Source organism: Dromaius novaehollandiae, chromosome 1 (assembly GCF_036370855.1).
Source record: "Dromaius novaehollandiae isolate bDroNov1 chromosome 1, bDroNov1.hap1, whole genome shotgun sequence".
Taxonomy (NCBI): domain Eukaryota; kingdom Metazoa; phylum Chordata; class Aves; order Casuariiformes; family Dromaiidae; genus Dromaius; species Dromaius novaehollandiae.
Genome location: NC_088098.1, coordinates 214,301,080 through 214,328,348, shown reverse-complemented (window position 1 = coordinate 214,328,348; position 27,269 = coordinate 214,301,080). Strand labels below are relative to the sequence as shown.

Genomic DNA, 27,269 nt, shown 5'->3' with positions numbered 1-27,269 from the left:
TTGTGTTGGGCTGAGGGTAGTGAGAACCTTCACCGAACACCAGTGGGCAGAGGTTTCTCTATTTTATGTTGGGCTGCACACAGACCAAACTGCTTAGGGAAGTGAAATGGCACAAGCGATGTGTTCGAAAGCCTGGGGAAAGAGAAGAGAGTCCCTCTGTAATGTGCCTTGTTTGGATTCCAGCTGCTCAAGCAGAAACCGAGAGGCACTGATTACAACCCAGGCTATTCAGAATGTGTGTGATTATTTATGCAAGAACACTGATGAAAGCCAAACCTAAAGGGTAGATTTCTCCAAAATCAGAGTTTTGCTAAGTAAAACAAAGAACAGCTTGATTGTGCCATAAGCAGAAGCCCACGTGGGAAGGCCTGTCTGCCTGTCTGTCTAGACACTTGTTACCGCATACATTGCTTGTGCATGCCAGGACTAGATTTTTAAAAGGAGTTAAGCGTGTAACTCTTATAAAGATCAATGGGAATTAGGCACTGAGGTGCTCTGAAAATCCTGCTAGGTAGACCTTTGTGTATTTGGAGAGCTAACTGACAGCCCAAGAGACCCCATAGTATTCAGGTGCAGCAACCGAACTTCAGGGGATGTCTTTAGTTTTATGTCCAGGCCGTTCAAGGATGATGAATATCTCTGGCATCACTACAAGTATGAATACAGGAAATCTCTTTCTACCACTATTTCTAAACAACCCCAATTTGAACCAAAGAATCAAGACTCATTTACTAGTAAAATATCATATACAGAGATTCAAATATCAGATAAAATATTTGTGCAAGGCCCACGTAGGCGGAGTGAAGTCTCCCTTTGCATCTCAGAGGCTGGAGGCACAGCACCTGGGACACTGTCTGGGCCGTACTATGAGCTGTATGAAATGTGATGCCATGCTGTGATAGCCCTGCGCTATTTCTGGAGTCATTCATTATATCCAGGAAATTTTCTGTGGTGCCATCTGTGAATCAATCTCATACAGTGGCCTACTACAGAGCTGAGTTGTAATTTGGCCTTACAGAGCCCACACTGAAAGGGTTGATTTCACCTTCAAACTCAGTGCTCCTAAAATCCACCACGCTCCCCGGATGGTGCAGATATGTTTTGGGCCACAACAGAAGAAAGCTGAATTCTTGCAAAATTTCTAACTGGGGGCAAGTTTGGAATATGCTGGAGAGCCCATCATATGAGCCTGCATTGTGGCTGTTGTCATGGTTTTTTTCCTTTAGGAAATTAGAGTAAATAGATTGAACCATTCTGCTGGGTTTCAGGATTCCTGCAGTTATATAATCAACTTTCTGTTCTACCCTCTTGCCTGGATGCACTGAGTTTGCTGAATTAGGATGATGAATGCAAGCTTCTGCATCAATTTCCTGGTTGGGAATTAACTGAGGTTCCTCTAATGAAATCTCTGAATGTGAGCAATCAAGCTAGTATATTTGGTAATGTAACTCTTTGTATGAGCAAACAAAATTAATCCACTGGGATCAGAGTTCCTTTGTACATCATAAGAAAGAGCCTCCCATGACCTAAAAAACAACAGGATTTCTTACTCTCAGACATGCTCAACAGGAAATGGAAGAAGTGTCCTTTACTTGTATCATCCATTTCTACCCATGTTACCTGCACACACGGCAATATTGTTAAAGCATCACTTCAGCAATGGGGTTTTATGCTTGTCAGTGCTAAAGCAAACCGGGCCATGACACAGACATATAAGGAATTACTGTCAACAGAACAAGTTGCCATGCAGGGAAATTACACAAGGACAAGGGGAATGCTTTCCACAAACTTAATGTAATTCCAAGTCAATGTCCTTTCATCTGTGCCAATATTACTAGCTTATTACTCCTCAAGCTATTCAATTTTCTTGGATATTTATGACTTTGCCAAATCTCCTTTACATTCTACACATTTATCAATGAAATATTCTGCAGGAAATACGGTTTACAGCTTCAGAGGCATGAGACTATGTACAAATTTCTTGCTAAATCACCATGCAAGAAGATGAGGAGGGGGAAAATGAAAAGAAACAGAATTGCTCCAGCACTCTAAGTATTAAAGAATGATTCCTAAATGAAGACAGCACTGCAATAGGAGGGTAGTACCATGCAAAATGATAGTGTGCACCATTAAAATCTTGATGCTGACTGCATTGCGGTAGCTGCCTTTCCCACGTTAACATGGTCTCTCTATACTTAGTGAGGAATACCACAAATAATGGTCTAACTTTAATTATAATGAAAGATAAAATCTTGTGCAAAAACAAGCAGGGCATATCAGCTGTGTGTTGAAATATCATATACTGAACTAGTGGCATTTTGGTTTTGCATCAGAACTAATAAAATGGCACTGAGGGTAGGAATCTGGCTCTTGTGTGCGTAAATGACTTTCACATAAAATTGTTCCCTCGATTTGGAGCCTTTTGCTGAACATTTTTTCCTTTTAAAACTCTTTCATGAATCTGTGTTGCTTTCCAAATCAAAGCGCTTGAATATGAGGCTATAAAATAATATTACAAAAACACAAGATTCCAATTAACACAGGACTGTTCTCATTTCATTCTAAAGTAATTTAAGAGAGGGCTTTTTTATCCCTTGTTCATGAAAAGAAATGAAAGCTGCTGGGAACACAGAAGAGAAAGCAGAATGTAATGTCTAATGAGACAGGAAGTTTTTTGCGCTAGATATTTTTCATTAGGGGATGCATGTGGAGACCATAATGTGGTAGGGTGACATTTGCATAAATAAATGATAAGTAGAATTGAGCCACAGATATGGTTTGTATCATTACCCTAATGCTGGAATTAAAATATTGTGATCAGGCTTCACTTCCTGTATGTCTTTGTGTGTGCAAACCTACCTGGTGTTCAGGCAAAAAAAGTTGATGTCTACATGTTTACCCAAGTTGACAATCCACACAGATAAACACGTAGACCTCTACCCGAGTATTGTTAGTGGTTAATTTTGATACAGTGTGATTTGTATGCATTACTGCACGATGACAGCAATATAGAGGTAAATTTTCTTCTCTTTAAAAGAAGCTGATTAAAACAAAATGCCTGGAGGAGAGTTCTCACTCAGTCCAGAGATGGACTCTTCTGAAGTCAACTGAATTTTTTCAGGTCCACATAGGCATTACTGAGAGCAGAACCAGATCCACTAATTTAGCTTTCTGTTAATGTATAAGTGGTATCTGGAGGTTGTTAATACTATTGATTTTATAGGATGGGTATAGAACTAAAGCAGTTGAATGCATGACAGTCTGAAAAAAAGAAGGAAAAGAACTTCAAGGAGTTAGGTGAGATGAAAAAGGAAGGTAAACCTGAGCCAGTTCATTAATGAAGCTGCAAATTTCTTAAAGTGCATAATTTCAGCATATTGGTGGCATCTTATTAATAATAATAATAGACATGACACCAAGAGCTCAAGGTAAGTGCCAGGTGCATGAGAAATACAGAACCAAAGAGAGAAAAATGAAGTGGTTAGAAGGGTAGCAGAGCAGGCAAGGGATAAGCAAGATAGAGTTAAATACCAGCCGGAAGTTTTCTGACTGCAGCTTCCTCTTTTACTAGCAAGCAAAGTGGCAGTGCAAATAATGTAGCAAATTAAGAGAAAGAAAACTTCAAATCAGATGTATGTTTCTGAAAAGCTGTCGACACAGTAGCAGAAGGACTTGAAGGCCATAGCAAGACCTTTTGAGAGAGGTGAAGTGGGATGTTTTTCAAAGCATCTAGCTGCTGTTTGACGGCTTGTCTCTATGAGATCAAACACCACACAGGTGTACCTTACGTCTCATAATAAAAATATATATAGCCATGTCATCACCAAATGAAAGGACATTTTGTCTTGTTCCCACATGAAAATGTATGATGTCAGAACTTGAAATCCAAGAACAAAGGTGCTCATGCTACACTAAGTCACACATATTCAATTAAGCATGCGCCTTTTCTCCTCCCTGATCATCAATTATTCTTTTAAAAGTAGTCGTTTTTTCTTTCTCCCTACCAATAGTGCAGTGCTCTCCATTCCAACCCGGGCTGCATTCACACTTGCCATCCCGGCATGTCCCATGCTCATTGCAGCGTGGGTGACACGCTCGTTGATCACAGGCTGTGCCCATCCATCCCTCCTCGCAGCGGCAGGTGCCTCCAACACAAATGCCATGTCCTCCGCAGTCCGCTGCACAAATCTCTGTGGGAGAGGAGAAAAGAGAGAGGAGGGGAAATGGGTGGAGAGAAGGGAGAGAGGGGAAAATCCAAAATGTTATTGTTAAGAAAAGCAGCCACACTTCACTACCTCGCCTTATGGGGCAATGAAAGGAATTCCTGGAGCTCATAACACTAATCCTTTCTGACAATAAGAATCTAATAAGTATATTACAAAAAAGAGACAGACATGGATTGCAGAGGTCTGCTGTGATTGATCCTCCTATTTGTTTTCCAGCTCTCTTGCACTCCTAAAGCTTTTGTGATGGCCAAATCCAAGGGGAAAGGCTCTTCCAATAAGCAGAACAAAAGTCACATTTAATTAAAATCTGGTTAAGTGTGAAAACAATGTACTGCTAAACCACTGACGATAAAGTTAAGAGCTGGCAAAGTCTGTTTATGGCTTGTTAACCCGAGGTTCTGGGAATGGGATGCATTAAATCCCTCCTTCTCTGTTTGCAATTAATAAAGAATATTTCTAGTTCAGTTGAGTCTAGGCATCTGCTATAGCTCTGTTGTCCTATCACGCTGCTAAAAATCCTTTTTCCAGGAATGCTTGTGAGCTACATGAGCTGCAGTTTGTAGGATGGCGTTTGTTCCCAAGTTTTACTGGAGTTAATGGAAGCAAGGGATATTTTGGCACTTACCTCCTAGCAGAAGAGCTAAAGGACATTGGCTTTTCAGAGGTGCTGGCCTTCTCCAGCCCCCATCAGCCCCAGTGAACATGACGACACACATATGTGTAATGTTTTGGCCCAGCAACAGACTTTTGGCTAAAACCTGACATGCCCTTGGCATGAATTTGGGAGACTTGATGCTTTCATCTGCACCTCATTTATCTGGAAAAATTGAGAACTGGTGAAGAACAGGTACCAACGAATCAGATGTTAAAGTGCCTGTTTCCTCCATTACCACAGAGGACTGATTTCTATGAACAAAATAAAAACAAGTCCTGAAGTGGCACTATACCACAGACGAAATGAAATGCACCTATTTCTGCTTCTCCAGGCTCATCACCCCACAGCTCACCTTCAATTTAACATAGGCTGTGATGGCACTCTCCCCTTTTCAATCCTAGCGGCAACTCAGACTTCATTTTGGACTACCAGGTCTTCTCCCTCCCCTCCTACTTTGCCTAGTGCATCTGAATTGGGTCAAACTTTCCCAAAGGTTTTGCACTTATGCCATCTGCTTGACTGAGCCATTTTATAGGTTTTATAGACTAGGGACATGGTTCCCTTTGGGAAGTGTGGAGAAAAGATGTGAACAGAAGAAGCACCCCTGTCTGAGCAGGGCTGGGCTCAAGGCCCAGAAGGGGGTACTAGGGTATCTGCAGAGCTCATTTTTCCTTTGCTGCCCCAGCTATTCCCCCCAAATAACAAATATCACAGACACTGTCTGCACCAGCAGACCTCCGGGGCATCTCTTTGTGCCTCTGAGCATATTAAGAGCAGAATTTAGTCCTCAAGGCTTGGTGGGTGGTGGTTGGGGAGATTGGTATTATACAAGAGATTTACTTCAGGTCACTGGCTGCACATAAAAAATTCAAAACTACTCAGCCTGCATTAAGATCACACCTGACTAAAATTCAGCCTTATTTCAGTTTGCTTTAGTCTTTTTCTAATTAATATTGCCAGCAACAGGAAGCTTTGGCTGTTCAGGGACTTTGACACCCTCCTGTGGCAGGGCTAGAACAACCACTCCAACACCAGGGGGGAAGTTTTGCTCCAGGCCTTAAGGGAGAGCTGCAAAGTCTTCAGGTCCTTACGCTGAAATGGATCCTTTTTCCCAGGAATAACAGTGTTCTTTAGACAGTGGTAACTATGATAATAGTAATGATTTGCACTTCTAGAACATACCTCATTTTTGAAGTGCAACATGAAAGCGATACCGAGTTCCTGCTTCCTGCATCTTAGGGTGGTGGAACATTTTCCACTCTAACTCCTTTTGTTTCAGTGGCTCAGCTGTCTCCAAATGTTTTTGCTGTTTTTGCACATTTAATTCTATGTATCTAGACCTCTAATAAAGGATCTTTGCGGTTCAGATGTTCTTAAGACCCTCAGGAACTTCTCTGTCCCATTTAGAGTCAAACTTGTAAAAAATATTTGGGCATCTTGAGTGCTTAAACCATTGAAGTAAGGCAGTATCTCTGCAAATACCACCTTCTGCCTAAATATAACAAAATTCTTATGTAAGCCTTATTGAAAGTCAGTAGAAGTTAGACTATCAAATGCTTAAGACATGTCTGAGGAAAGACTCCTGAGTTGCTTTCAGAAGTTTTTACTTTTCATCTGCTATTAAGACATGGATTTTCACAACTCCTAGATGCGAGGCAGGTAGTATCATACTACAGTGCTCATTATGAAAGTAAGGCATGGGGCAATTAATTGACTGATGCTAAAGGACTGTGGAAGAGCCTGGGCTAGAACCAGCCACATGTATTTTCTGCCCTTCTCTCTAACTGCCAGACAACACTGCAAAGAAGTGTGGGCCAGTCAGGATGCTATGTGAACACACTGGATGCACAAGTTAGCTAACGTAGGAACAGAGCTGCACTGAAAAGAAAGAAAAAAGTTGGCTTTCTTTGGCTGATAATGAAGTCTGGGGCAGGATAAAGTAAATAAAAAATAAAAAGCTAGGTTTATAGTACTGAGCTTTCACCGGGCTAGGAAGAAATGCCTTGAGAGAGTACAAAGTCTGAGACTGCTGGTATTTAAGTCCAAACTAAGAAAATACTGTTGTAGTCGCTGGAGTTTCTCAGTAGTCTTTTTGCTATAGGGCTGCTATAGAGTTGGACAACAACTCCTCTGATTATTGGCTTACATTCTTTATTCATACATGTTGAACTTGATCCCTCACTATACTGAAACACACATAATTGCGCTTGCTCCCAGTCCACCAAGTAATCCAGAGAACGCTATGCCAGTGACCTCTCGTCTTCACTATCTCCCATTCCCAAGCTTTGACCTTCAGGGCCCATCTCAACAATGGGGAAACCACGAGTACCCTCAAGCCCAGTGATGTGTACTGCGAACAACCTCCACGAGGCACTGTGAAGCTCTGAAATTCCAAAGACACGCAGTGTCCCCAGGGAGGGAAGGCAATCAGCATCCTGGAGGACTCTGCCCTTTGTGACTGCAAACTTGATATGAATATCCTAAAGACTTATCTACTTAATATTTTATCTTCAGCATGAGGATCTCAAATAGTTTGTCTGAATACTAGTGGTTATTTTTTGATGTTAGATGTGACTCCCATTTTCACAGAAAAAGTAAATAAGGCATACAGAAGTAAAGTGATGGGCTGAGAGGTATATGTGAACTCTGTGACAGGCAGAGGAAGAGATGCTAGATGTCCCGATATTCAGTCTTGAGTTGTGTCTATCAGACAGGCAAATGACAGCTCATAGTAGGTCAGATTTATGCAGGCTGGTAGCGCAGAAATAAAATCAGGGACAAAAGGAAGCTATTTTGAGTAATGCTCAGAAGCCTTCTTGGAGTTCTTGAAAGGTGTGAAACTAGGATAATGGCGTGATGTTAAAAAAGGGTAAAGAGAAAAAAGTACTTTCTGAAAGGCAACATCTCTGTGTAGTCATTCCTATGAAAATGGATGGAAAACCCACTGGAACATTTGCATCTTGACTGAAATATTTCTCAGACAATGTACTGCCAAGGAACAGTTTTGCACACACAGCCCAGGGGCTGTGATCTAAAACAAACAGATCTTACACTGATCCAAAACTGAAACATTGGGAGCGTTTCTGAGTTTCATCTCCCACACAGCTGGGACCCCAGCCATACCACCACCCAGGCAAGGGATTGCAATATTCAGGTTATGAATATATAATCATATATAATGAATATATAAGGTGGTTTAGATTCTCAGGCCCCAAGAGCTGTAACAAAGAATCTCAGCTGTGAAAAACACTTGTGAAGCAAACTACTTAAGACAGTCTCCTTAAATGTAGTTTAATTATTTCGGACAAGGAACCAGGAACTCTCAAACCTAAATCTTCCATTTGGCTGCCAATTTAAGAGTAGATGTAAACCATACAACTTACAACACACATCCTGCTGTATGCCTTGGCCCTTTTATAACACGGAGCTCTTTAATACTCACAGGTTTCTAATGGATGATTAAATAGCCAGAGTGGCCTTTACCTTTATAGTGGCACTCAAAGAAATGATCAAAAGGGATTTCAGATTAAGTATCCATTTAAATACAAGTCTTCTCAGGCAGCTCAAGGCTAGTAAGGCTGATTTATGGAAGAGAGCAGGTGAATCTTTACTTCCTCATTCAGTCCCAGGGATAGAATTTGCCATCTCTGTTCTTAATACAAGTTGCATTTTTTTTGTACATTTCCCAATTCTGTTGTTAAAATTAGAGAACATGATTAGCTAACATCTGAGGCTTAAATGAGGGGAAGAAAAGCTTTTAATTCTCCTCTTACAGTATTCAGACCCTGGCCAGCTGCATTACATTGCTCCTGCTTATTTGAGCTTAGTTAGAACACTGTGATTGTGCACAAAAGCACTGCCTGTTAAATATTTTCACATCAGCTGTTCCCAAAAGGTGGCTAAATATTTTCTTTCATCTTTAATCTCTTTTACTGTTTGTATGAATAGCTTAGCCATTCCCTACCCTTTCCTAAAGGTGCATTGTGTTTTACTTCATCTTGGCATCTAGCTCTCAAAGTTGCCCGTAGTTGCTTGAAGGAAGGGGATCTTTTGACCAAATCTAGAGTTTTGCAAACTCTACCAAATTCTAAGCATGGATATGAGTTTCACTATCTTCAAAAGGAACAATCAGTCCACATACCTCTGTGGAAAATACCTGGCGGATTAGTAATACTGTCTACTTCACTCCCTGACACGTGCACTCACCAGGTGGCATTGATGGACATTAAAACACGGATGCAGAGTCTTATTTGAGGAATCATGTTAATTTATATTTTACCATCTTGTTTTTCATCATTTGATCATCTAAGCTTGGTAACTACCACTGTCTGGATTCCATCCCATCGTACTGTAGGCTCTAAACTGAGGGAGTTTATTGAGCCTAATTGCTCTCTACAGGTCAAGGAGGGAAGATAGGTAGCTCCAGAGGATGATTCACCTGAAACCTCTTACACAGACAACTTCTGAAATAAACTCACCTCTAGGCATTGTTGCGTTTTGGTTGGTTCACTCAATGAGTCTCAGAGGCATCACAGACATATCCTTAGAAAAGCTGCAACCTCTCTTACACCAACTCTGCCATTCAGGGATGGCAAAGAAATGCCTACACTGATCTCCCCTCATTCTAACAGGATCCCGGTTATTTTTCATGCAAATAATCAAAGGGAAATTGATGTTATCACTTTCAAGGCCTGCTCCACTCTGTCACTGCTCACCCCCACCAGCAGACAGCCTGTAACGTCAGCCTCCATCACCTGTTGGTGAGGGTTTCAGACAAATGGTTCTTCTTCTCAAAATCCTCCTTATGACCTGGGGAGAGATTTCCCTCTGGTCTGTAAAGCTGCACACATGAGGTTCTCCTAGAAACCCTAATCCATCAGGAAACATACCAAAATCTTGACAGCAGCTGCTGATGCGCCTTAACTTCTGCTTATTGCACTGACCAAAACTGTGTTGCAATTTTATTCTACCTCCATCAGCATGGCTCTGTCTGCTGTCATTTGCTTTACCCTTATGAATCTCAGCTATCCGAGGTAGTGATTGTCTTTTTTGTTCTGCATTTGCACAGTGCCAGGTGTAATGAGGTCACAGTCCATTAACGGCACTTCAGAAGTAAGAATACTAAAGCAATTACTCATGCAAATAAAAACCTTGTACCTGATTCTTTTTTTTTTTTTTTGCACGTCTTGCTAAAAACTGACCCAAATCTGTCCCCTTAAGAAGAAAAAGTCTGCAATCTTGCCTTTGATACTTCAGAAGGAAAGAGGGAAAAGAAACCTATCAAACACTAGCCACCAGTGTAATGCTTTGTTCATGACCCTTTTTAATTGACATAACAGACACGGTAGCTTCCAACACAAGTTGTGGCATAATCCAGAGTTTCATATTATTTTCATATTACATTAAAGCCTTGGGCTGGGAAAGAGGGCTAATGATGTCAATTTGTCCTTAATTTATTGCAAATCCATTTCTACACGTTTACTCCTGCCCCCCCGCCCCGCCAAATCCTAAAATTGGCTTGACAACAGTTTAAAGCTTTCCAGCTTAGAGAACAGCAATGCAGATGAAAATTTTTCTTCAGCATTCATGTGATGCAGAATCAGAGATTTAGCTGCTTCTGACCTGCCTGCTAAATCCTCTAATAAATATGGATTTAGTGCTAAAATATAAGATCAGGTGAAATTGCTCAGAGCTTCCTGAAAACTGGGGCAGTTCCACTGACCTTCAACATATTAATAGAAAATTTAATAATTAAAAATCTGTTTTAACTGGGATTTTCCAGTTTCAAGTGGGCTCATCTGAGGCAATTTCCAGTACCAGAAAGATTTTTCCAGAAATGAAGCACAGGAGGGAGGCATCACACAGAGTTAAATGGCTATGTTTGGTAAAGAGCTAAGCCTTGTTTTCATAACCTGCATTTGCTTTAGAGAGCCAGCTATGGGGCGTTTCTGGGAAAAGTGACTGATATAAAGATTTGGATGAAAAAAACCAAAAAGGTTCATAATCAGTATGATTTAAATAGCAGCGAAGTGCTAAATATATGTTTCATATCGAAACACATTTTTCAGTGTGAGGAAACCCTCACTTATGTGATTTGATAGCTCTGTAGTGACATATGAACTCCTGTACTGGAACTAAAGATGGTACAAAACTAATTAGCCTTAAAATGGTCCATTTTTAAAATGATATAAGGGAGGGTCCAGAACTATTTCAAACTGTGAAGCAAGACAAAGCCCAAAAGGGAAGATCTGAAATTTCTGTCCTTGCCACTTCCGTACCAAAGTTGTAACACAAAATCCTTTGAAAAGCATCCTGTTCCAGTGACTACTGGAGAACAGTTGTGCAACTTGTGATAATGTCACTGATTGAAGGTCATGTGCTTTTTTCCTTCAGAGATCATGTGCAAGCAAGTTCTGTCTAAATCGACATCTTTATACAAATAAGCTGTTTACCTACAGAAATATTTATCAATTCTGTAAGTAATACTAATATATAAGTAACAATTATTATTTATGTTAATAAATAAAAAATCGGTTTGCTTATATAATTAAACTGCTGGTACTGAAGCTGCATTTTCCACTTCACACAAGGATCTCAGTGCATTTTACATAGCTAAGCAGACTGAATACACCTGTAAGGTAGCAATTATTTCTTTTCCTTTTGTGGATGAGGAAACCTAGATTAAAAGATGTTCTCCTGGTAAAAGCAGAGATAGAAAATGAATCCATCAGTTCTGCTATCATCCCTCATCAGGAAGAACACTGACCTTCAGAGACAGTTTTGAAATGTGACTCAGGACATCTGAATTTTAACTTGCCATATCCTGGAGGCATATCCCAGAGGGTCTGCATTGGGGAATGCCTGTCTTGCATTATAGTGTGACTCTAACCAGGATACCTGAGTCAGCCTAAATGCTGATTCTTGCCAGGCTATGCAGAAGGACTGGATGCACGGCTTCAGTACAGAGGGGACAACTCTGCCCTTGCAGAAAAGACTGGGTATCCATGAGGGAAGCATAAACCATACGCATGATAGAAGAGGACAGAGTTTTTACTCCTAGGAGACAGACTTAGTGATTGAGCCAGCTTAGCTGTCTGTCTGTCTATCTGTCTAGAAAAGTTGGCTGGAAATCCCAAGTCAAAGAAAGCACCCATCTCTGGCCCCACTTCAGCCCTTTCTCTCCATCTTCCTCTGGGCAGTTAGCTCTTTGCTTGCATAAGCAGCTTTGTGTTTAGCTGAATGACTTCTGCAAATCCCTTTCTAGGACTCACCTATCTCTTGGCACTTAAATCAGGAATCTAGGAGGCTCTAAGCTGCCTAACAAGGAGCTGAAGGGTCCACAGAGTGGTGGGTCCCCCTGTGGTGTTGAGCAGATCCAGAAGATCTGTCCCATAACTGCGGTGGGACCCACCTTCCACCTCTAAAATGAGTAAGAGATGGGTTAGGTATGTTAACTTCTTTTGACTGATATTTTTCTGTCCTCTGAGATTGAACCTCTTACTCTGTAAACATACAGCACCTAGCACAACAGGACTCTTGGGACTTCTCTCTAGAAATAGTAACAGTAGAAATAGGAAGAGTCATTAGCAATCCTCATGCTAACAGAGCAAAGCTCTTCCCTAATCTATGCAGCTACACAATATACAGAGGTACAGATGAGTTGTTTGCTAAAAAAAAAAATCTCATGTCTAAGTACAACTTCAGTTTGCTTCATATTTGCATGAAGGTTTCCCAGCTCCTATTTGAAATGCTATAACTCCACCAGATGAAATTCCATTAAACTGGTCTGCTGCCTTTTATAAACCTCTACTTTCTACAACATTTATATCCTATTTTCTTCCTTGCCTTAAATGTTAGGGGCTGACCATCACATTGTGTCTAAAGCCTCTCCTCTATAGCTGTGATTTACTTTTGTACTCTTGTCAATCTTCCCTTTATTTATTATTCTGAACTTTATTTTAAACTGTCTCTTGCTGTTGAATAGCAGGACATGAAATGCCACATATTGATGCACTTCATTCTTACAGTTAAGATTTTTTGAATAAAAATAAATATTCCAAAGTGCAGGATTATATTTTTCCCTTTGATGCTTAATTGCATTTCTGTGCTTTCTGGGATGTCAGTTAAAGCTTCCCAGAAAAGGAACAACTCCTACTGCATTAAATGAAGTTCCTAACAAAGATACTTCTCTGTACTGATTTTAACTTCCTCCCTGCGTCCATAAGGAGAATATGATTTTAACAGCAGAAAAGTGTTTTGCTGATGCTTAGTGTCTTTAGTAACAACTACATTTCCTTCTTAATTCAGTGCAGTTTGGTTTTGTCTAAAATAAATTCGACAGAACATTTTCAAATGTGTGTGCTGAAGTAATTGCAAGCTAGATTTATTAGGAATTCTCTTACTCAGAGCTCAGCATTACTATGCAGACAGTCCCAACATGGTTTCCTTTTTCTCCAGATTATATTTTACCCAGGAACTTAGAACTTTTATTATTATTTATCTTCCTTGTTTTTTCAAAAGAAGACAGAACATTCATGAAATGTGCTGGGCTGACATATCCAGAAGTCAGATGTCTCTGTCCACACAAATGGGATGTGTCAGCAGCAGCTCCAAAAGCTTTGTAACCTCAGTGCTGCAAATACACCTCAAACACTGGCCTTCATGGAAAAGAAGCAAGCCCTCTCCAAAGCCCTTTCAAACTTTCACCTGTCAAGATCACTAGAAAGGTGCTCATTAATGCCACTTGTGAGGACAGTTTTTAGGGTATGAACATCTTGCAACTTGGAAGGAGGCAGAAAAGCTATACTAAATCCTATGTATCCACTTCAGGCAGGCCATTAGATAATGGATTTCTGACTTCTAATAGCCACTGACCCAATATATGAAGAACACTCAGCCATTTCAAGTTGGAATGAAACCTGATTTCAGAAAGCTAGAAACCTCCAATAATCCTTTGCAGAAACTCTAGTCAACACAAGCTCCAGTAGGGAAGGAATGCAGGGTCACGGCCACAGGAGCTACCTACCAACAACAGTGTGGAATTGATTGAACACAACTGGAGAAGCCATGATATGGTACCTACGGCTACCTTGTTAAGCTAAATGAGTAAGGTGCTGGGGAAGAGTCCTCATTCAACACAATCAGGACAGATCACAGGGACAATCTGACAAGAGAGAATGTTCAGAAGCAGAGGTCTAGACTCATAAAACTAAGAGGAGGTCTGCATGGTCTTTTGTGAGTTGCTGGCTTGCTGGTAGGCCAAATGGATTGGGTATCAGCTATTTTTGGTCCAAAAAGTGCCTTTGTGCAGCTCTGAGCCTGAAGAAATACATACTTATTCCTATGGTTTTATGAGCATGACTTATTCCATGCAGTTTCACAAGGTTTCAGATTTTCAGTTAGCTTGTGTATGGCCAGATCAAAACAAGGGAAGATAGAGCCTGGATTTGTCTCCAGAAAGACATGAAGCAACTGCTCATATCACTTTTGCAGGCTAATAGCTTTGTCCCTCAGTGACAGTTAGATTACACTTACTGTGTCAAAGAAGTGACTTAACTGAGTTATAAAAAAGCAGCAACAGATATTCCACTGCACAGATATTCTATTATGACCAGCCCCCATGTTTGCATGAAGTAAGGCCAGAAAACATAAGGACTATGAGGCTCCTCCTTTCAAAAGCAATGTCAGAGAATAAGCCAAAATTTGGTCATCTGGAGTGCAAAGGTTTTCAATAATACAGGTAAACATTGAAATTGCTTAACTATCCTATTTTAACAGTAGCCCATTTTAATAATGGAATTTAACAGCTTGTTGTGATGTTATGAAACATTCTTCAAATTTTCCAAGCTAACATGAGCCCCACAGAGTCTGGTACATCGCTGCTGTTGTCAGTCAGAAAAAGTCCACTACAAACAGAACTTTTGAGATCATGGTATGACTGTTGAGGCCACATTTGAAGATTGGAAAGAGTGCTGAACTGGGAATTAGCCTTAATTGTTGCAGCGAACAGCTAGAGAATGGAATAGTCTACCCACTGTCCTTTGAGGGGGTCCCTAAATTGGCACTGATGCTAGAACATCTTCTACGAGGGAAAAAAGCTTTGCTAATCACAGGTGGCGTGTCTAAAGTCAAGGAAGACCAGGGATTGCTCATCATACCACTGGACTTAACGGTGTCCTCTGTCTGAGAGATGACCTAATCAGAACAAACATTTTGTGATCTAATGGTCAAAAACAAACTGATGATATCACCACTTTCCGTGGTCTTGATCAAGCTTGAAATGACAGCTAGAATGCAAGTTGAGAATTCCTTCACTCTCTCCCTTGACCCCCATATCTGACCAAGACTGCATGCACCATACATGGTGAGCTGCAAACAGGAAGGTGGCTAAAGGTAAGATCCTAAACAGATCCCAAAACTGACAGAAGTTCGATGGATCACTGATTGGCCAGTGGAATGCACCAAGTCTATTATCTCAGCTGTCAGTTTGTAAGTAGGATTTCACACTTGAAACATAAATAGTACTTTCTATCTTATTGGGAGGTTTTCCCTCATCTTTAGTGTGTCCTTTTCTTCTTCTGACCACAAAGATATTTGGACTTTCAAAGAAATGGACTCTCAGCAACAATAATTACAGCCCATCTTAGCTACTATTTTTTTCCCCCTCCTAAGTAAGTTACTTATTATTTTCTAAACTACCTAAGGATTTCCTTATACACATTTTCTATAATCAAGGGGAAAGAGAGTAAAAGGGTGTTAAAATGAAAGCCTTCCTGAACGCTTTCATTGCGAATGTTTTCATTGTTTTTAGTCTTTTATTGCATCTTTAGTAAAATGCTTAAAAGATTTTAAAGGGTGAATTCATTTTAGGACTGGGTAGGCCAAAATCTCTACTCATAATCCCAGCCATATCAAATACTTTATGTTGTGTAATGATAGTTTCATGTTAACACTTTTGATTCTCTGGACTCATTTATTCCTTCAAAATTCACAAAGCAGATATCTGCTAAGCAGAGACTCTGATAACGTGGCGTAACAGTGCTGGTCTGCACATACTTTATGCCCTCAGAGAGAAAACTTACTTCTCTGCACATAATTGAAATGGGGAAGATCACAAGTTCAAAAATCAGCATATTATGGTTCTGTAAGGCTCATTCTGAAATCCCTGCTATACAAAACATCTCCTGGCCTTTGGTGAGTTCTAAAGGACCAAGTAAGGCTTTCAGGAATAGGTTTGTAATATTACTACTGAGCCAGAAGAGATTTTGATAGTATCTTCTGAAATCTAACTCTGAAGACTTTGTGCTACTGTAATATCTATTGCTCCAGACAACTATTTTTGAAGCAGAAAAGCTGTAAGGGTAGTGAGACGATCAAGCTACAAGCTGAAGGAAGATCATTTGAAGTGGCATTTGGTAATCTGGCAGTGCCTACTATCTTTTTCTTAACTCTTTAAGATCCAAAATAAGTGTTCGTTTATCAATTTCAGGTGTTGTATCCTGTGCTTTAGTGCTCTTCCCTGTGTGTTTTGAAGCTAAGAAGAAAAAGAAAAGACAAACAGGTGACCTCTTGGGCATTACAGGGGGAGCAGCTCTACTCTGTAGTGAAGTACAGACCTATCTTATGTGACAGTTGATGTAATATCCATCTTTTAAGGAGACATTCTTACTCCTTAATGAAAAACATGATGGTTTGAAGATGGACTTATGTGAGCATTTTCCAAGGATGAATTTTTATCTTCGTGGCCTTGGGCATGAAATGAATTTAACATGAGATTTTTTTTTTTTTTTTTTGGTAAGGTTGACACCAATGAGCCCAAGGGAATCAATTTTTATCACACATGTTGTGTTAATCCTGGTAACATTTCACCAATGGGATATGACACTGTCTGGTAAGATATATGAGATCTGTGTTTCTGCGTATGTATGTGTAATCTCCTGCAGAACTCCTGATGAGAAAGGACACTGAGAAAATAAAGATGTATTTGCTTTGGCCTTCCACTTTAAAAGTTCATCTTTCTTGGTCTCCTTGTCTATTAACTGGAATACAGAAAAGATGCCTGTTTAAATGAACTGAATAACTTAGTGATGGGGCACTCTGTTGGGTGCTATCTAAAACACTTTCTCCTTTGTTAACTTAGATAACTAAGTTGAAACTAAAAAAGATCACCTAGTAATTCAATAACACTATCAATGGACACAGAATCTTCAATCTAATCATCTGTCAGTGGATTTGAACTGACCCATACTCAAAGTAAACAGGAACTTTTCCATTGACTTCAATGTGCTATGCATTAATTTGTAAGAATATGACCTCTCTGCAATCAGAGACATGCTGAGACATCAGAGACACTGCAGTCTGAAGCCCCTCCTAGACTGTTTTTAACAAAGCACAGAGGCTCAGAGGTGATTCTCTAATTTCATTTTATATACCACAGTTCTGTAATTCCCTCTCTCCAGAGGAATCTGTGACCATGATCGTTGTTGAGTTTTCTATGGTTACTCAGCAGAACTGAGGATCTCTCAAAGGCGGAAAGCCAGACTCTTCCAAAGTAACACGAAGTGCCCAAATGAGGAGGCAGCAGAGTCAATGAGGAATCAATTAAGCTCTCTTTCAGGGATTTCCACTTAAGTATGATCTGAATAGCCCTCTGCAGTTGTTCCTCTTCTCTAGGACAACTATCCTGCTAAATTGATCAAGTCACAGGAAATGCCTAATGGCAGGAGAGAATGGCGTGAAACTGGTCTTAATCCAAAAACAAATTTTCCTGCCCATTAAAGATATTTATAACATTTCCAGCCAGAGTAAGTATGGCCAGGATGAGAGCTGCAGTGCCTAAAATCTTGGCACTTATCTCCAGGAGTGGAATTTAAAAATACTGAGTGCCTAAGATATATGAAATAAATACAGAGGATTTAGGAGCTGGGCCTGGGACTCCCTAGCCCTGACCTGTAAAGTCACTATTCCCAGCTTGGTGGGTAGGCCATTAGGAAAGGCTGAGGAGAGGAACGGTCTGAAACTCTGTTCCTGTCTTGGACGAAGGCAGTTTGTGCATTGTCCAGAAAGACACCCAGATAACGCTAAGGTTCAGGTATAAAAAACCTGTCCTCAACTTTTGCATCCTTTTGGATCAACCCAGCCAGTTTAACCTTTTCTTTGAGATGATGACTGCCTACAGCCTGTGCATTAATCTTGCATTTAGGATACTCTTCCAAGAAAAGGGAAAGCAGGTTCAATGGTTTCTCAGACTGAGACGACACCTGCTATATGTGCCATACCAGAACTTTAGGAACTTAAGGTAGTTTTCCAATAGACAGTTCTAGGCACTGAGACATCTCAAAAGCTGAGCAAAGGTTCTCTGAAACACTGTATTAAAGCTAGATAATCTGCATTTGCCTAAGGTAAATCATAAATTCCTAAATATGTAGACCTTAGTAACTAAGTTTGGCAATAGATCACTGGAAAGTAGTATTTCCTCCATGTCACAGAGGGGGGAAAGGGCAGTCATAAAGTTAAATGATATGTCCTCAGAAAACACTGTTAACAGCAGAAGTGGTGAGAGAAACTACGGATGGAATCAAACTACAGGCAGATTTAATGAAATATCACCATGCAAGCTCAGCCTCAATCTCTGGCCAGACATGCTCTCTTAGCCTTCTCAAAACGTTAAGTAAAACCTCATAACTTAAAACTTCGTCAGTGAGTCAGTGAGCTTCCATTTCCCAACTTTAATCACTAAATGCACAACCTATGATTTTGTGTCTATTCTGCCAACTCAGGATCACCAAATACAAAGTAATATTTCCTATTACCGCTCTTCTCCAGTCTACTTTTAAACGTCTGAAGTATTGCCTTGGATGTCAACTGCACATACAGTGAGTCAGTATCAATGAGTGATTGAGAAGGAATCCTTGTCTATGTGCAGTCAATGTACAGCCATTGCCAACTGTCCAGAAAAAGTCAGTATACTCACTATATACAGAACATAATTTCTATTGCTACTTTGTATAATCAAGTTTCAGATGATTCTAGTGACTACCGTGCACATCAAGATGTCAACTACCAAATAGAGAACAATGTGAAAATCACTGCTTTAAATCTGAGGAGAGCAAAAGACAACATTAGATAATTTATTTCCTTTAAGAATGATTTTGGATCAAAACATAAAACTGTTCTTATGGTCCTAGGATTTTACTGATTCATCAGCAAGATCCTCTTGGGAAATGGTGTCCTTCCCCAAATGCAGATAACCTGATTCACCTGTTCATTTCTCTACACTTAAATATGTCTTATGGTACGTGGTCTGTAGCCTCTTGTTTAGCCAGAAATATTTGGTTCGATTTAAATAGGTTGAGAGTGAGATTTTATCACATATAAAATTCTGTTTCATGCTGCAGCACAGGTCATTTTCTTCTTCCCATAAGAGGTTAAGAGCTGCCCTATAAGGACTTCATTAGTGGCCATGCTTGGAGAACTAGGTCCTTTGCTAGGGCTCATTAAGAGGTAAGGGGAGATGGCATGCCAAAAGCCTGGGGTACAGAGGATCTGTGCTGCAGGCTCTGGAGAGAAGGGGTTAGGATGAGTGGTTCCTTAATTACCCCTCTTGTACTAAGCATTTCCTTGGACTGTTTAACTGAACTGGGTTATAAAGGACCTTTTTGCATTTGCCTGTACAACAGTAGTACTAGGATGCAAAAGGGAGGGGGCTTTATTCTCTCCAGGGAGAACTCAAAATGCCTCTGTTTCTTCTGACTACAAGTTATCACTGGACTTAGCTCTGCACCCCTCACAAGAAGATTTTTTATATTTTGGAATCTATCAAAAAAGAACTGCATGCGGAGGAAATGGGGACCCTGAAAAACTGTCCCTTGTATGAAAGAGCGAAGCATGTTTAAGAGGAATTTCTTCTGCTAAAGAGTGAAAAATCTGAAATAATTGAGACAGCAACCCTGTCTCAAACAGTGGACACATATGTAAAGCAAAAAAAAAAAAAAAAAGCACATCGTAAATTCTTTCTACAATACAGTGCAGGGCAGAATTCAAAACAAACTGAATTGCACTGCTGGTCTTTGATGACACAGGCTAACTGGAATGAAAAAAAGAGATAGACCAACAGGAAATAGGAACCTCTGTAACATTATCCTGTGAAAAATTAAGGGGTTTATCCAGCAATCTGCAATCATCTTAGATTGCCATCAAAGGCAGGTGAAATCTACCTACTTACCTAAAAGATTTAGAGTCTAAGGTACAGAGACAATCTAGTCTTACTTTCTACATATGACAATCCACAGACTTTCACCTAGCTGCTCCCGTATTGACTGATAACTTCTAAATGAATACAGCATAACTTCCAGATGGATATTAGTCTTCACTTGAAGGTTTTAAGAGCTGGAAAACCCATGGTGTCTTCTCAGAGTTTATTCTGGGTTTCAAGATAATTAGGCTGTTCTTAGAATATACTTCTCAATGTGGATGACAAACATGGGGCTGTCCTTTGGCACTAGTACCTGCAGCCACAGTCCTATAGATTTCATTGGGACGTAGCACAATCCTAACTGCTTTGCTGAACTGACATTGATTTATGCAAACACTTAATTCTTTCACTTAATAATTTTTCCATTCTATTTGTTTCTGTTTTATAGGACAATAAAATCTGTCCCCTCTAACTCCTTCTACAGAATCTCCACACCACTGGGCTGCGTTGGTTGTACAAACGTTCTTGAGCACTGTATTTTAATCATGCAAAAAGAGTATCACACATCCTGTGAGTAAATCTGTCTTTCAAATCAAGTCATCAATTCAGTGGAAAGGTCTGGGGTAGAAATGGAAGTTTACAAATCACCTTAGTTGTGATTTTAGCTGTGAGGCACAATAACCTGAATGTTACAAGCAGCTCTGTGAAGAAAAAGGTCTTGGAATGATGGTCAAGTTTGTCTCAAACAACCTCACAATGCCAAAGAAAGTTTGCACTAGATGGATTTATAAAAGCAGTATAAGGAAAGCTTATAAATCATCTATACATGACCCTGCAGGTTAACAAAGAGAAAGTGATTTCTGTTTGTATGTAGAAAAGAACATTTTTCCAAATCCATCCCTGCAATCCCCAAAACTCCACCTAAACTCAAAATAATGACTCAATTATGAATCATGCTACAAAACCACTAGAAATACACTGCTACCCTTCTTCTTTCTGTGGTCTTATAAATGAACTTATGGAGTATTGAATTGAAGATGTTAATGTGGGGAAAAGAACAGTTTGTCACAAAGTTTATCCTCCTGTCAATGCAGAATAGCTTCCCTCCCTATACCTGCAAAGGTTTTTGGTCAATCTATTTTTACATATACCAGTCAAGTGGGCCTCCTCTTTTTCTGGATTCTTCAGCCCAGCCATCTTTACCATAGGACAAGATTCCTAACATCTAACCTCAACACTTATTTTAGAAAAGCTTTTCTTTCTATATCCTTTGTATCAGCTTATTCACTTCATCATTATCAGTCAAAGTTAAAATACCCTTTTAAAATATTTGTAAGCAGTTAACCTGATTCTTTTTACACATTACAGTAGTTCCTCAGTGAAAATGTTGTTTATGCATTTTTGCTTCTACATACGCTCTTTTAATAGTTGTTGTTGTTGTTGTTCTCGTTGTTGCTTTGCTGCAAATTCATTTCATTTCATTGCCAGTAGTGAGGTGCCCTGGATTTTTGGCCTAGTTCCACCTCAGCTGTGTAAGGGTAAAGTGGCTGCTACTGCTGTGGTCTCTTATTTGTGAGCACAGCATGCAGAACAAAAGGTAAAAGAGGAATGCTCCATAGGTCCTGACTATCTAATTTATTATAGTATTTGTCAATGTGGCATCTAAAAGCTAACTGTATTTGGAAGAAAAGTGAAAAGGCTTCTGTGTAGTTTTTCTTGAGTCTCCATTTCAGGTACTTGATGCAGATTTTGAGGAAGGCTGACATTTAGCTAAGGAACGAAGAAAGTTTGCAGTTCCAAATCTCTGCACAAAACTGCCATAACAAATCTGTCTCCTTGGTAGGTGCCTATACTATGAAATATTTCTACTTAGCTATCCTTTTGCTTAATATGGGACAGTGCTTACATTTTGTCTCCATATGAAATTCATATGACACTCATCCTCTTCTAGCTGAGCCTAGAAAATCATGGCCTTCAAACTCCAATGGGAAGTGAGACCTGAAAGACTGCCACCTCTTTCTTGTTGTCTGCAGAAACCTAAAGGATATTTGATCATCTCCTAAAAATAAAAGCACACCCTTTGGTGGCTACTGGGATTCATCAAGAATTAACACCAGAACAAGCGGTTATATGTTAACCATCAATTACATTCATATCAATAAAACGAATAACAGCAAACCTAGGTGGCTTTAATGGGGTTATTTATTACCTTGCTCTTTACTCAGAAATGGAAGCAGAATTATTTATGTAGTTGAGCTATGGCATTTCTGCTTCCAGTCATGCCCCACATGTGCTTTACTGGAACATATTTGCAGCACTATTGTTGCAGATCTAAGTCTGAATATTTTACAAAGTTTAAATAACATGAAAAGTAATGGTAAGGCACTGCTGAAGTTACCGATTGAACAGTCATGTCCAGTCCAGTTGGGATCACAGCTGCAGAGTCCAGTATCTGGGAGGAAGGTCCCATGTCCAGAGCACTGGTCCAGACAAGTGGCTCTTGGGGTCTCGCAGTTTGTTCCTCCCCAGCCAACAGAGCAGTGGCATTCTCCTCGCACACACACACCTCGTCCCGAACACGTAGGATCCATGCAGTCCACTACAGGCGAGAAAGAAGAGGAAGCACACAGCGGAAGCAAATGGGAACTTCAGAAACAATTACCAGATTGCCATAAACACAGATTTACTTATAGGGTATCTCATGGCTCCATCAAGAAACTGAAGCCCTACTGTGCACTAAGACAAGGTTATCTCCAAACAGATGCATTGCACAAGAAGACACTGTCCTGGAAATGCAATGAGAGCTAAAACACTTACCTGAAAAAAACAAACAAAAAAATTATGATGAAATCCGTTCTTTAATCCAGGCATATATTAACAAATGATCTTGCTAAAAAGAATAGGCAAATATCAATTAAGATTAGAATAAGAATAATATTCTCTTGTACATATGCTGTGACTCCAGTTATTCTATTATAATAACCTAAATTACTAGCATTAATGAATTCAAAGCTGAGCTCCAGTTTTCTGAGAGAGAAATTTCTACATAAAGATTCAGCAGAAATTCAACTCCTGATTCAGCAAAATACATGCTTAAATTGAAGAATGTGCTGAAGTCTATACTGATTTCACAGATACACATGCATGAATTTCAGATTAAACATATGCTTAGACAGTTTTTGGAAAAAGGATTAAAAATAAATGATAAATATTATTGGATATTGTTATCTTCTGTTTGTATTTTTGAACAATGAATATCCTTTTTAAATGGCCTTTTTTAAGAAGAGGCGTTTCCATAACAAGGTTGGAGGACATTCAGTTGGGTGTGCTGTATAAGAAGAATATGCACTAAAGGACTTAATATACTGCAGTGTGATTCCTGAGTCAAATGTTTTGTTGGCAACTGCCAGTTCCTCTGCCCATGGGGGAATTTCACCCAGCAAAAGAAAAATATGAAACACCCCAGACTCCCTCCTAAAAAAGGACTGGAGGAATTGATCATCTATTTATATATAAAAGTATACAGGACAAGCTAGAGAAATTCTTCCCATCTCTTGCAATGGTGTGTGGCAGTGCCCTGGGGATCAGTGACAAGTGTCAGTCTGGCTAAGCAGCAAGACGAAAGCTGTCCAGCTGCTGGCTCTAATAGAGCAGACCAGAACATGGCCACTGCACACACGGCAGGTTTGAGCTCCATTTTTTTCCTCTAAAAGCTAATGAGAATTCCAATGACCTGTTTTAAGATCCAGAAACCTTAAAAAGAAACACAACAGCTGCTCTGATAATTCCCTGGATTCACAAAACCTTCTGAGTCTGACAAGTAATGGCTCAGCAATTACTATCCCAAGGCATGTGAGAGTATTTTCTGTTTTGTTTGATTCCTGGAGCCCTGCTCATAGCTGGAACAACCCTCGAAAATTGTAAGATGCTGGAAAGGATGAGTCTATAAATCTCCTTCACTGTTCGTGAGCTGGGAGCAAGGGTGCCAATTTTAGCATGAGACCCTTGGAGCCCTGGCCCTGTTCTTCCTCAGCAGTAATAAGTACGAAAAGGACTGAGAAAGAGACTAGCAGAATCCTACGTTCTCAGCAGATGGTTTGAACGCGGAGAACAAAGATCACAGGCTAACTGACAAGAGGCTACCTCCAGGCAATTAATCATCCCCTCTGAAGGTCAGCTGGGAAAAAGGTGAGTTTTACAGGGGGCTCCATCATAGCAGGCAGACAATCTGCTATCTCAGCTCTAACACAGAAGATTATAGACAGGGAATGTGCATGTCAGAACCCCCCATTTATCATAATCCCAAGGCCATTTTTCATGCTGAAATGAGCCCTTTCAGAAAATGTCACACACAATGGCTACTTTAATCTCAGCCTCACTAGCTGTATCTCTTTAGGCTTTCTGCACCACGGCAAGGGCCCTGGGACAGGATTAGGGGCTTCTGCTTTCTTCTTAATCAATTGCTTAGTGGATTTGGGATACAATGGTATATTTTTAGGGGGTTCTGCTTGACAAATTTAGCTGCTCAGCTCTGGGAGAAGTAGAGATGGGGAGCGAGGGAGGAGGACAGAGCTCACAAAACTGACTATACTTGGGGGGAAAAAAAAAACGGAGTTTAGCATACATCTGTGTTGCTGCTTGGTAAATGTCCCAAATGGTCTAATTTCTAGTTGGAAAATGCCCCATTTATAGTTCAAACCTTGTGCAAAACCTTTGCCAGGGAGATAAATCATGCAGCAAGAAAAGCTAGTGCAGATACTACACTTTTCCCCAGCATGCTTCATGCTTCACTGGTCACACAAGTTATTAGGCTTATTCAGTACCCAAAGAGTAACTTCTCATTTTTCACTGCTTAAAATTGCTCCCCTCCCTTTAATGTCCCACTGCCTTAGCCCATGCCTTATAAAATATGGGCCAATAAACTAAGGAAGGAGAAAAGAAAAACTCATGTAAGATTGTTGGCTGATGTTTTATAAACATTGTTGAACTACTACAGGGGGGGAAAGAAAAGAAAGAAGAAACACTGGAATGAAAACCCATTATAAACATGGAGTAAGCAGTGAAGCTACAAGAACTGAGAAATAATAAAAAGTAATCAATACCAGATGGCCCTTCTTAGAAGAGAAATTAAAAAGTAAAAGCAATTTAAAAAATAATATAAATCAACTTTTTTACTAGATTTAAAAATACATATATATCTTGAAGATTTCCCACATGGCATATTTCTGACTTATTTCCCGCCGCCCCAACACAATACAAATTATGCCTTGAATATCAAAAACAAATGCATACTAGGAAAAATACTAAACAGCTCATAAGAAAAATCATGTTCTCTTTGTTCTTCTTTCTTTTTCAAGTTTCTACCTAGTGGGACTGACATTGTCCCCTGCTACAATGATAACATAAAATAACTAATTGGAGGATAGCTTTTTTGCTTTAAAGCAAAACAAGGGACAAGAGAAAAGAGGTTCCTATTAGAAAAAGTGCAGATTTTACTCTGAATTACACACATTAAACATGTCTAGCTGAAGGCAAAATCAGAGTTTTTCCATTACTGTTTAACCAGTAAAGGAATGATCTAGTAAATAAGAGGTCAAAGGACATTCTTTAAAGATATTTCAGTAGTCACCATCTTTGGCTTTCCATGCCCCACAGCTTCATTGAACTGTGCTTTCTTAAGCCAAAATTAAGCTCTCTCCAGAGATGGCTTATTGATATAGAGCTGATACTGTCTTCATCTCTAACATTTACTGACACTGAAGCCATGTAATGTCAGAGATATCCTATTCCAATACATTTGATGCATCAAAAGAATTGCTAGATTAGATGCCATTTGAATGTCTGAATCCAGTTCAGCTTATTTTCATTGTCCATTAAATAAAGTCATTTCAGATGAATTTTTATCCCACACTCACTCAGACAACCATAAATTATTCCAAGTGATAGCAATTCTTACAAGTATATCAAATAGATGACTTAAGTCTACCATGTGGTACAAAGGCCTTATAGGAGCATCTGTAGAAGCATAATTTAAACATAATTATTTTTCAGATCCTCTGCATAGAATTTTGTGAATAATTTTCAAAAGTGCTGAACATTATTCCGTAAATCAGTTGCTTCTAGAGGTATTTTATAACAGTCAGCATGAATTGCAAACTTACAAAACTGTCCACTTTTTCATTTAGCAATAAGAAGCAGTTGCAGACTGGGCAAGATAAAGGCTTATGGTGGCAGGTGACTTCCTTCAAAAAAAGATTAAAGATAAGTGCTAAAAGTCACTGTATTCTGAGTCACAAAACCAAACGCAAATAAAGCATGTTTGGGGGCTAATGTGAAAAAAAGCTATGGAAGAGCCATTAAAATAACATCTGATTTTGAAGCAGAATTTAATTCAAGTCTTGAACATTTCTAAGCTTTTAAAGCTGACAAGAATCAGAATACTTCTTCTCATACGCCACCATTTTTTATACGTAAGGAACTGAAATCACTTGGTATAGCACAGCAGAGAAGAAAGCACTGTAAAAGTAATTATACGTTTAGATGTGTAAATGGAAACGATGCTTTAATAAGAACATTTGAACATATGATTAGACATTCTGGTCTTTCAACTAGATTTGTCTATCTGAAGTGTTTGATGGCTTTTCATCCAATTATTGAACAAATATGATAGATAACGACAAGTTATTACAACATATCATTTTTATGTTGCATCCATCTATTGTATCTCTAAGGTGCCTATTACCGTTCTGTTTAAGTGCCAGTGCTATTCAGAATTGCCTCCATCCATGTAATTATATAACAACAATCAAAGCAAAAAGCTAATTGAATGTATCTTGCAAATACCTTCTTCACAGCTCTCCCCCTTGTATCCTGGGTTGCAGATGCAGGTCCCCATGATGCATGTGCCATGGTTATTGCAGGAGACATCAATGCACTGGTTGGTGGGGACATCACATTCTGCTCCTTTCCAGCCACTGTGGCACAAGCACCTTCCCTTCATGTACTGTCCATTTCCACTGCACAGCACTGGGCAAGAAGCTGGGGAATTGTAACAGAAATCACATTAAAACACAACTGTACATGACACTCACTTCAAAAAGGAGCACAGGAGCCTGGGACTTCTGTTCTTCATAAATACTCTTCAGTAAAGCATGCTGTTTTCTTTGCCAAGGCCAAGTCTATTATGTGGATGACA

The 27,269-nt window shown here is 39.7% G+C and overlaps 1 protein-coding gene across 5 annotated transcripts in view; it reads right to left on the bottom strand.

Annotated features, from left to right (window-relative positions):
* TENM4 (teneurin transmembrane protein 4) overlaps positions 1-27,269 on the bottom strand; it is a 587,496-nt gene that overhangs the window by 125,850 nt on the left and 434,377 nt on the right. For all 5 annotated transcript variants that reach the window (XM_064505185.1, XM_026096126.2, XM_026096128.2 and 2 more), the window contains 3 exons: positions 26,918-27,112; positions 22,473-22,673; positions 4,005-4,190 (listed from right to left, as the gene is read on the bottom strand). In XM_064505185.1, coding sequence (XP_064361255.1) covers positions 4,005-4,190; positions 22,473-22,673; positions 26,918-27,112 — 582 coding nt within the window. The remainder of the gene's footprint in view (positions 1-4,004; positions 4,191-22,472; positions 22,674-26,917; positions 27,113-27,269) is intronic.